This window comes from Centroberyx gerrardi, chromosome 13 (genome assembly GCF_048128805.1).
Source record: "Centroberyx gerrardi isolate f3 chromosome 13, fCenGer3.hap1.cur.20231027, whole genome shotgun sequence".
NCBI lineage: Eukaryota > Metazoa > Chordata > Actinopteri > Beryciformes > Berycidae > Centroberyx > Centroberyx gerrardi.
Window position 1 is genome coordinate 29,270,961 of NC_136009.1, and position 11,622 is coordinate 29,282,582.

At 38.2% G+C, this 11,622-nt stretch overlaps 1 protein-coding gene across 1 annotated transcript; it reads left to right on the forward strand.

The window, feature by feature from the left end:
- Positions 1-786: 786 nt before the first annotated feature.
- On the forward strand, positions 787-8,346 carry cldn15la (claudin 15-like a). Its single transcript, XM_071914893.2, has 5 exons — positions 787-1,003; positions 3,774-3,938; positions 5,526-5,607; positions 6,351-6,464; positions 8,049-8,346. Exons 1-5 carry the CDS (start codon positions 787-789, stop codon positions 8,128-8,130), a joined length of 660 nt encoding a protein of 219 aa, XP_071770994.1. The 3' UTR covers positions 8,131-8,346.
- The last annotated feature ends 3,276 nt before the right edge of the window (positions 8,347-11,622 follow it).

Consider the following 11,622-nt stretch of genomic DNA (forward strand, 5'->3'; position numbering starts at 1 on the left):
GTACATATCTATTCTTTTCATTTATTTAAAATCAGATAAGAAAGGGTTATGTGTTTCTGTGTGTGTGTGTGTGTGTGTGTGTGTGTGTTGCTTCTAAGCCACAGCACCTCACAGCACCATTGTGTTCAGGTGGGAATCGAACCCCTAACCCCGGCAGTGTTAGTGCCTTGCTCTGCCTGCTGAGCGACACCGGATCACAACAACAAATTGATTGATCGTGGTTGCGGTTGCGATAAAACATTTTGCCTTCGCTGCCGTAAAAATAGATGAAGTCACGGCAGACGTTTGCTCCTTTCCCGTACTTGGAGTTGAAAACCGAATCCTGACTGCTGGAAACAAATGGGACTCCAGTCGTCTCTAGTCAATACGAGACCTGGCGATGGGTTTCGAGGTTAGTTTAGGTGCGGCTGAGGAGTCATTGTCATCATCATCGTGATCAATACTGAGTGGGAGGGGGGGGGGGGGGCGGGGGCTATAGGGAGCGGCTCAGGTGGTTTATGGCCCTGTCAGGGTGTAAAGTCCTCCTGTCAGATAAACGAGACATAACGGCACAGAGACGAAAGCCTCCAACAACTGAACCTCTCCCACTGCTAACTTCACTCCTCCAGGCTCTACCTTGGAAGATTTGCCCTTGTGACTTTGTCTTAAACTGTTTCGGTGATCGATTTTGGAGGTACGATCGATCGGTCCCGTATTCTTTTGACCGTTGGATTTCTCCTGGGCCTCCTCCTTCGTCTGCGAGTTTTCTGTCATTTTTGAGTGTTTTTGCGCGGAAACTTTGGAAGCATGTCGACGGCTGTGGAAGCGACCGGGTTCCTCCTGTGCATAGCCAGCTGGCTGATCACCGGGGCGTCGCTGGCCAACGACTACTGGAAGGTTTCCACCGTCTCCGGCAGCGTCATCATCTCCCTGAGACAGTACGAAAACCTGTGGCACTCCTGCGCCGAAAACAGCGGCGGCATCGCCGAGTGCCGGGACTTCGAGTCGCTGCTCGCCCTTCCTGGTAAGAGATGAACTCTGACTTAGAATTAGTCGTTTAATGTGCTGCTGAGTCTTTAAAGGTTGTTTTCTTCTCTAAAATAAGAGTTATAATCTGCCACGAGGGTGAGATAATTTCACTTTCAAATTCAAACGAACGCTCAAGACTTTTTTTTAAATCGAGTGACATCGAGTGAAAGCAGTGTTAATTGTTTTGAGAAAATTCTTGAAATTAGTGAAACTGAATTGTAAATGAGTGAAATTATCTCAACACAGTGGTAGATTTTCTTCACTTCACTTGTTTTATAAAAAAAAAATGTGATTTGAGACTCTGATTAAGTGACTTGTTAAGGTGGAGCAGCACCAAGAGCACAAGGTCCAGTTCCTCGTGTACACCGAGTTGAAAAGGCATTCGATACGAGTTAATTTCATTTCGGCTGCTCTACTTAATCTGAAATGAAGGTGGAAGATAGATGGGGAAACTCTCCTGAACTTTGCGTTACCAAATTCTCTCCGTGAATTGCGTGACGTGAGCGTATTGGAGCAGAAAATATGCCGCTGTGTCATGTGGCACAGTTTTTGAATTAACCGTCCAAAGGTGGATTTTACAGCCAACGTTTTCCCGCCTATAAAATGGAGATCTGGTTCTGCTTACAGGATATTACAACGACTACAACAGAGACTACAACATTTCCATACAAAATTATATTTGAGATTCATTTTTTTGTCATTTATAGTTAAAGTATTTTATTATTCCACCGCTTCTTTCCCTGTGACGTGTCAGATAACATTATCTTTTGGACGCCATTTTGAGCTATCCTCCTCTCAAGGCAAAATGGAGGGAAACACCCATCAAACCAAACAGACACAGCAGGTGTGTTGGTTTAGTTTAGTTTAGTTTCATTTAGTTTAGTTTAATTTAGTTTAGATATATGAGACAAACAAATCCCAAGAGTTTTTTAAATCTCACCCTAAAAGAAAAATAAATCAATTAAAATAACATGCAAAGACACAACTGAAATGGATAACAACAGACAAGAATAAAACAAACAAAATGCATAAAAGACAAGTACTGAATAGAAACTGGATTAAAATAGCCCTGATAGCCTTGATGCAGATAAAGAAATCACAGGGAAAGTGAGAGTGTGGCAAGTGTGTAACTAGTTTAGTCTACTTAGACATGAATACATGGGGGAAACAAGCTTCAATTACCAGATCACCAAATTTGGTTAATTTGGTTAAATCTGTATCAAGCAGCTAGAAGCAGAGAGCAGCTGAGTCAGCTTGTTGTGGTGTGGCTGTAGATCCATTCAGTAACGTTCTCAGTAAAAGTGAATAGTGTGATAAGGTGGATTTGGTTACTGTGACACAGTAAACTGTCTTGTCTTTAGCCCTAGTCTCTACTCCAAAACACTCTGAGTTGTAGCTTGAGAAGAGTCAGCTCAGTTAACCTGAACAAACTGTTAGCTAGCTAACTAGCCGGCAAACACACTGATGTTAATGTGAACACGCTAACGCTAGCCGCTACTAGATACGTTAGCTAGTGTGCTAATCAGATGTGTTAACAACAAGACAGTGATGTTAGCTGACCAGATACTATGGTTAGCTAGCTAACAAGCTGACATTATCTAAACACTAAATCAATCAGATGGATCAGTGATGAAGTGATCAGTTCAGCCAGAAACAGACAGAAATTAACCGTCTGTTCGATTCTGTTGAGACGGACATGTTGAAAATTCAAAAATGCAATCAGCAGTCACATTACGTCACACACTAGCAGGTAGGTCAAAGGTCAAAGGTCACAGCTAGACAGTAGCCTACATGGAACAAATATTCCTGGGACTCCAGAATTAGTGAAGGAAAGTGAAGGAAAAGACATTAGAGCAAGAGAAGAGAGGGATATTAAATATTTCTTCAAGAATTATATATATAATTTATTTTGTCCACAGTTTCCTGTTACAGTCCATGTTGCTGTATCAGCTCCTAACTCTCTGTAGGCCATGAGCAGGCATGCCAAGCTTTTATGATCATGTCAGGTCATTTTGTCCACAGATTACTATACAGTACATGAAACTGTGTTCTGTAACACACACACAGCCCACCGTTTCTCCCTGGCTCTTATATCTTCACACATGAATATTTGTTCCATTCAAGCTTATTCTACTATCGACCTCACTGTAAGTCGGTCTGGATAAGAATATCAGCTAAATCAGAGTGTCTGCTGGTCCTGAAAAGTCTCAAAATGTCTTAAATGATATTATCTAAACTCAAGGCCTAATCTTCTGGCCTCTACTCTGCATTTTACATTGTTTCTCCACCAGGTCGGATTTGGAGGGAAAACTGCTGGATTGCACAAAACTTGGCTGATTTCTCACCAGAAAAACAATGCACCAAGTAACTGAATCATTTGAAAGACCTCTCAAACCGAATTTAAGACTTTAAGATGCTTTATTTAACTTTATTCAAGACTCTTTCACCTTTAGCTCCGTTTGCTCTGGAAGAACAAAACCTCTTCCTGTTTCGTGCCGTAAAGCGATCCAGCAGATTTCCCTCCAGATCCACCAGGTGGAGAAACTATGGAGGATGAGAGTAGAGGCCAGTAAAGGCTGCTGATCTTCTTGCCAATGGTCTCGTTTCTTTATGGTTTAATATCTAAAATTTAACATGGTAATGATTTATTAATGTTAAACACATAGCACCTTTAATTAAATGTAATTTGATGAAACTTGCAGACTGTCACAGACTGTCAACGTGTTAAAAGAAAGTGTGAAATCATTTCGTGTCGCTCTCTGCAGGTCATGTGCAGGCGTGTCGGGCGTTGATGATCATCTCTCTGCTGCTGGGCCTCGCCTGCCTGGTCGTGTCTCTGCTCGGTCTGAAGTGCATTAAGATCGGATCGGCCACCGAGCAGTCCAAGGCCAAGATCGCCGTCACCGGCGGCATCCTGGCGGTTCTGTCCGGTGAGTCTATGGGAATATTAGGTACTGAGGTAAAAGTAAAAAGCGTCTCATTTAAAATGCACTCAAAGGAAGTAAGTTAAGTAAGTTACTGAGTTTAGAAAACAGAACCTTGACTCTTCAGTCTGTTTTGGTTTTCCATCATTGCAAAGACTTTTGGAGCACCAGATGGGCGGGGTTTACCACATCGGTATACTTCACATGGTATTAGGTACGATTCCAATTAAATTTCAAATACTTTCCTAATACTTGTCTAAACTTTCTGATGTTCATGTTGTCGTCCTGTGGTAAACCTCACCCATCTGGCAGTAGGCTAAACAAACCATGCAAAGTTCAGTACATGCAAATGCTGTTTATCTCAGGTCTGAATATACAGCAAGTTTGTTTATCCTGAAGTCTGAAGGGCAGAAATGGCACAACTGACTCTTTATCACTCTGAGAAACAGGATTTTGTGTTGTATTCAGTCTTAAAATTGTAACTTTCTAAAAATAAGAAAGCAAAATCTGCCAATGGAGTGAAATAATTTTGTTACACTGGTTTAAAGAGTTTCTTGCATCAAGCTACAATATCTCAAAATAAGGCACTAGATTCAACATCATGTCTCTTAATGCAAGGAATCTCTTGAAACAAGTGAAATCATCTCACCCCACTTACAGATTATTTCACTTGTTTTAAGAAACTTTAGTTTTATGGAACATAACCCAATTTACTGGCAAATCTTTTCATTTTATACTGCAAAAAATACTGCAGAGAAAAGTGACCTAACTCCTAAAGTTCTATTTAAATGTTTTTTTTATGCTATTCATAGTTTTTTATACATTACTTATACTTATTTTATCTTAGGTTTAGGAGATAAATACTGAGCCAGGTTAGTGAGTTAAATTTGGCACCGGCACATGACCGGCATCATTGTATTTTATAACTGCATAGTACTAAATACCAGTTAACAACTAAAAAAAAAGTGTTTTAGTGTGGATTTACTCTTTAAAGTAATATTCCACTTAGTTGTAACATGGGGTTATTTGGCACTCGACCACCAGAATATAAACTCACCAAGATCAGATTTTTACTTCCCATTCATTTGAATGAGGCTGAAAACTTACATTGAACATGTTTGTGTACAGATTAATCTACAGATCCCGCTTTTAAGACAACAAAGCATCCTGGGTCCGTCGTCATTTTGCATTTCTGTTCTTGGTTTACACAAAAATTCGTCTTTAAAAATAAAAGTAGATCCGGTCTCCCAAACAAGAAGTATCTCTCCTAAATGGTATTCCTCCGCTGGCGAGAAGAAATATAGCCCGTCTATCAATAAAAATGCTATTCGACGAAATTATCTTCTAAAACGTTGGACCAACAGTCAGTTGAAAATCACAATAGCGGATCTGTTGACCAGTGTGTTAAATGTCAGTTTTCAGCCTCATTCAAATGAATGGGAAGTAAAAAACTCGTCCAGCTGCATCTGATCTTGGTGAGTAGTTTATATTCTGGCTTTCATGGCGGTCAAGAGCCGAATGACACCCGTGTTAAAACTAACATGAGAGTTGGAACATTGCTTTAACGTGTTGTTTTGCTCCCTGTGCCTGCAGGGCTGTGCACCATGGTGGCCGTGTCCTGGTACGCCACCCGAGTGGTGGAGGATTTCAACGACCCCTTCTCCGGTGGTGTGAAGTGAGTCGACAGGGACAGACACTTACAGAAAAAAAGGCACTTTATGAAGAGGAAATGAAGAGTTTTGGTCCAAAATTAGACACGTACTCTTACACAACGATCCACAGTACAGAATTTAAACAAATAATGATACTTGACAAAAGGACAGGAGCCTCCTTGAGTACTTGGTTGGCAAAATAACACTTTTACACACTGGATCCTCTAGATTTTAAAGATATTGAATGGTGAACCTCTTTTTTAGCATTTTATATTTTCACAGCTAGTAAGAAGACAAGGATTTAAATCTAAACCTACTATTCTACTATACTAATCTAAAACTACTTTTAACTTACTACTTACTACTAATGCACCTTAATGAAGAGAGAAATGGGTTCAGTATTTAATCAAAACAGAAGGTTTGCTTGTTTGGGGTGTAAATTATTCAGTATTATTATTTTTTATTATTATAAGCATTATTACCTATCACAGTGTGTGGAAGGCACACACAGTACAGTATACAGTATATCCACTGGAAAATATCATAACCAATGGTTCATTATTAAGTATCTGTAAAACATTAAAGGATCTGGTTTTAGGATTTTATCAGCCGTCCTTCAATCCAAAAAAGAACCATAAAGTTTTCTATTTTTGTGTTTCAGCTCATTTTCTAGTGCTGAATAAATCATATTAAACCCAGACTCTTCACTTCCAACCCCTGATATAGTTATGATGGTACAGAAACACAAACGGTTTGTTGTGTGCAGGTTTGAGCTGGGCCTCGGCCTCTTCATGGGATGGGGCGGAGCCTGTCTGTCCATGCTGGGCGGAGCTCTGCTCTGCTGCGCCTGCAAGAGAGCGTCCTCTGGACAGAAGAAGAGGTAAACTTATTAGTATTATTGTTCATATTATTATTATTACTAGTAGTGTTAGTAGTATATTATTTAAGATCTCTTATGATAATAAAGAAATAATATCAATAATTATAATAATAATAATAACCTTTATTTGTATGCACCTTTCATACACAACACTGCTTTACATCAATAGGAGGCAAACATAAAAAAAACAAAAAAACATATATTGTATATAAAAGAACAAGCAACATGCATTGCGTTAAAAGAATCGAATCAAATAAAAATAGAAAGATGAGACGTGAATAAAAGAACATAATCAAATTAAACAGTTAAAATGAAGGCTAATTAAAAGCTAAGCTGGAAAGATAAGTTTTTAGCAGTTGCTTGAAAATGCTTACAGTAATAACTACATTTGTGTAGCACTTTTATTTACAACAGAGTTGATTAAGTGCTTTAACAAATAAAAAGCAAATATCAAACTCATGAATTCAACAGTTTTAGTTTTAACTTTAGTTTTATTCATGTGGTTGCAGTTGTTTTAACTGTGGCTCACATGTTATCCCCCAACGCTCTGACGAGTGACAACATTTACATGCAGATAGTTTTTTTTATATTAGTGATATGTAATTTACTTACCACTGTATACATGAACAAAAATAATATTTTGGATAATAATCATAAGAATAATCAGAATCTTTATTTGAATAGGAGTTTCAAAACACAGTTACAAAGCACATACAGATAAAATCAACATTAAGAAGTAAAAAGAATGAAAGCAAAGCAAGAAACACAAAAGCAAAGCATAAAAAAGGACAAGGACACTTAATAAAAGATAATTAGGCTACATGAAGTCTGCAGTATAAAAGTGACTCTTAACAATAATAATAAAAAATAATAGCTTTATTTTTATAGCACCATTCATACATAGAATGGAACCCAAACTACTTTACATAAAATGTAGTATATGTAATGTATTACTGGTGCTTTGCTGTTTATTGTATGTTTTATTACTGATCTTATATGATGTAAGGTGACCTTGAGTGCCATGAAAGGCGCCATTAAATAAAATGTATTATTATTATTATTATTATTATTATTATTATTATTAATATTATTAAAACAATTACAAGCAAAAGAAACAAAATCAAGAATACAAGCAAAAACCAAGATAGAATTTGTGTTAAAATTACATTAAATAAGGAAAAAAGAAAGAAAATAACATAATAATAGAAAAGAAATAGAGACAGATAAAACAGGTAAGTAAGGATAATATTAAAACATAGCCATGATTAAATAATAATAATAAAATAATAACACCTGTTACACAGGCTACCTGCATACAGAGGGAACACAAATTAAAACAGTATAAGAGAAAAGCAATTCAAATCTCTTTACATCAGCGTTTATCTGTGATTTACTAACTTTATCTGAGGTTGTTGAGCGTTAAAACAATAAAACAGAAGAATAAAAACAACTTTAAGAACTTTTGTAACTTTTGTAAGAAATGTTGTATTATAACAGTCAGTCAGATAGACAGGAGCAGAACGGACATTTTATTTAGATGAAAATGTGTCGGTATTTAATTCTAATTTCTGTTTGGTTTTCCAGCGGTTATTATGGGAATCAGCCTCAGAAGATCTACACCGCTACAGCCAAGTCAGATCCAGACTCAGCCAGGGCTTACGTCTAACACACACACACACACACACACACACACACACACACTTCCTCTACCAGCGATACGACCTGATATAAACACACTCCCTCTTGTTACCCCTGTTCTTCTTCTTTGGTCCTTTTGGATTATTTTCTTATTTGTTTTAATAGTTTTTGAAGTTAAATCGTAGAGTAGTGGTGAAGATGATGATTCAACCTGAGATGTGACGGGTGTAATGTGGAATTTATTGTTATCTGAATAAAGTTTGTATTATATAAGAAACGAAGTCTTCGTTTATCAATCATTCCTTTTTAAGTGTTATTTGACACAACTGTGATACATATTTCATACATATCATTCTTATATTTCTACTTAACATGCTAAAGTGTTGTAATTGTTGGTTGTGTCGTGTTTAAAACTCCTCATCTGCTAAGTTCTTCTATTTTTTTTATCTTTGTTGTTTACTATTACTGCTTCAATGATTCAGTTACTGCTTCATACATGATAAGTGATATTTGCATCTTACTATATATTACGTTTGAAAATCCATGTGTCTTGGAGAAGCACTGAAGAATTTAATAATTTTTTGTATTTTTAGTCATTTTTCTGCAAAGATCTGCTGAGAGAAAATAGTTCTGTTAATTTTTCATTTCCAAAAAAAAAAAAGTCTTTACCTGAAGTTCATAATATGGAGGATCCAGTCTGTAAAATATTTACTCAATCAAGAACGTTGTAAATGCTCCAATTAAAAGTCAATTTTTTTTTTATTGGTTGAATCTCAGTTTTCAACAAAACTCTAAATTGGTATGGCCTATGAATGTATGTGTGTGGAAGCTAGCAACCTAATATAGAAATGTGTATACATAAGGGTCAACAGGTAACTGACCACACACACACACACACACACACACACACACACACACACAAACACACAACACACACACACGCAACATAATGCTGCTTCGTTCCTGCACGTGCAACTGCTATTTGCGGTGTGTGGTCTGCAAGATGCCCTTGTGTATTGCTTGCTGTTTGTTTGTATGTATGTGTATGTATGTATGTGTGTGTGTGTGTGTGTGTGTGTGTGTGTGTGTGTGTGTGTAAGTGTGTAATCCCCTATGTAATAATGATGATTAAAGCAGCGCAGAGCAGTAATCCACCTCTGTCTCTTTCCTTGCTGACAGGGAGAACAGTGGATTAAAGCTCACCTCATCCCTCGTCTATCTATAGTCCAGTTTACAGACAGAAATGTTAGACTGGATTACGCTCGCTGCACAACCTTCAGGCCGCTTCACATTATGCAGCGGATATCAAAAGTCCACACACTGTTTCAGATTTTCCCCGCTGCTCGTCTCCGCACAGAAACCTTCAGTGAAATCAAATTGATCTCAGGCTTGCTTTGTGCATGCTTTGGAAAGTCACTATTTTAAGATTATCTTGAAAACAATTACAACCCACAGTCATAACAGATATGCACATTTATGCAAGCATGGTGTTTTCTAATAGTGGTTAGCCTACTATATTCAAATTAAAGTGAAAATACATCTGATTTAATGTGATTTCATTTCAGGCATTAAAGGAATACACCAAGTTTTTGTGGATATTAGCCCGTTGTCCCTGGGAGATCATTTGCTCCGTTGCTCCATGCTAACACTTTAGCATCCACTATGCTGAGCGATGGAAGGCTCCATGCTAATACTTTGAGCCATTGGCATTATTTCAAAGTAAGAAGACTAATCTTTCAGTAATAAAAAGTTGTTAGTGTTGTTTATTAGATGGCCTGTGGATTAATACATTAATCATACATTACATGAAATTTATAGCCAGGTTTATTTTTGTGACTTTTTCTGGTGAGCAACCACGTATTCGTCCGCTGCGTGTGATTTTTAACTGTACAGTCTCCCATCGCCAACCTTCACTTCCTGCTAGCCTACTTGAAAACAGTATGTTGATTTTGTATCATATTTCATGTAAATGTTACCAATCTCCTATCCAAAACTGCCTGACGCTGCATAAGATTAGCCTACTTAACATTTAAATTTACAGTTACAAGTTCTCATTTTCTCACATTTGAGAAAACCTTTCAGAAAATGAGAACTAGTGCCCACAGTCACACAACAAACACTCTGAGTTAAGAAGAGTCAGCTCAGTTCACCTGAACAAACTGTTAGCTAGCTAACTAGCCGGCAAACACACTGATGTTAATGTGAACATGCTAACGCTAGCTGCTGCTAGATACGTTAGCTAGTGTGCTAATCAGATGTGTTAACAACAAGACAGTGATGTCAGCTGACCAGATACTATGGTTAGCTAGCTAACAAGCTGACATTATCTAAACACTAAATCAATCAGATGGATCAGTGATGAAATGATCAGTTCAGTCAGAAACAGACAGAAATTAACCGTCTGTTCAGTTCTGTTGAGACGGACAGAAACAGCTGTTCACAGAGCTGAGGACCTCCAAGATGGCCGCCAAGGGGGGGGGGGGGGGCCCGTATGTAAACTGGAAGTCCTCTATATGCTCGCTGATTGCAGATTATCACCCTCTTTCTCAATTTAAAGGACAATTCCTGCCTGATTAGAGTTTTTGGTCATTTCTATCTTTCCTTTCCTTAGTTATGTTTCAAAGTAAATATTCAGAAACAAACGCTGTCTAAATATTATGAGTTACTCCCAGTAAAGAAGAGAGCAGCAATTTAAAGCTGTAGTCTAACTGTAAAATCTAGCTTCTTGCCTGTTGGCTTGACTGGGTTGTGATTGACAGGAGGCGGGGCCTAACGGAACCACAGAGAATGATCGCTATTGGCTGAAAGGTTTATTTTGGAGAGGAAAACACAAACCCAATGGGCTTCAGGAACCTCTCTCTCTCTCTCTCTCTCTCTCTCTCTCTCTCTCTTTCACTCTCTCTCTCTCTCTCTCTCTCTCTCTCTCTCTCTCTCTCTCTAATCCGGCCCTGTTGTGCTGAGTTAGGGGGAACCAGCCTCAATCCTCTCAGCCAGGTAATTCATCCACCGGAAGTCTGTGTGTGTGAGTCAACTCGTCTGTTTGTCTGTCTGGATGCTTTGGCCTGTGTGTGTGTGTGTGTGTGTGTGTGTGTAGGGGGGGGGTCAAAGTTCACACCTGGTAAACCTGATTGGCTGATAGCTGGATGGAAGCTGTGACGGGCAGCAGGTGTGAGATATAGAGCTGCCTGATCCCACCTGTCTCCTCCGATTCAACACACCTCCGCTCCTACAACACAGGTGAGTGTGTGTGTGCGTGTGTGTGTGTGTGTGTGTGTGATAGAAGAGAGAGAGAAATAGATGACGCTGACAGAATAATATTCTGATTTGAAGACAAAACAAAGGAAAAATATACTTCTCCTGCCAAGAAAACAACTTGTGCCTGCAGCTGGATTTATATACTTTCATCACACTATATATGTTTATTTTTGACATTGTTTTGTTTTCTATCTAGCTTGTTTGAAATCCAGATGTATATTCTGTTCTGTATTCTGATATATTCTGAGAATTTATGTTAAAAGAA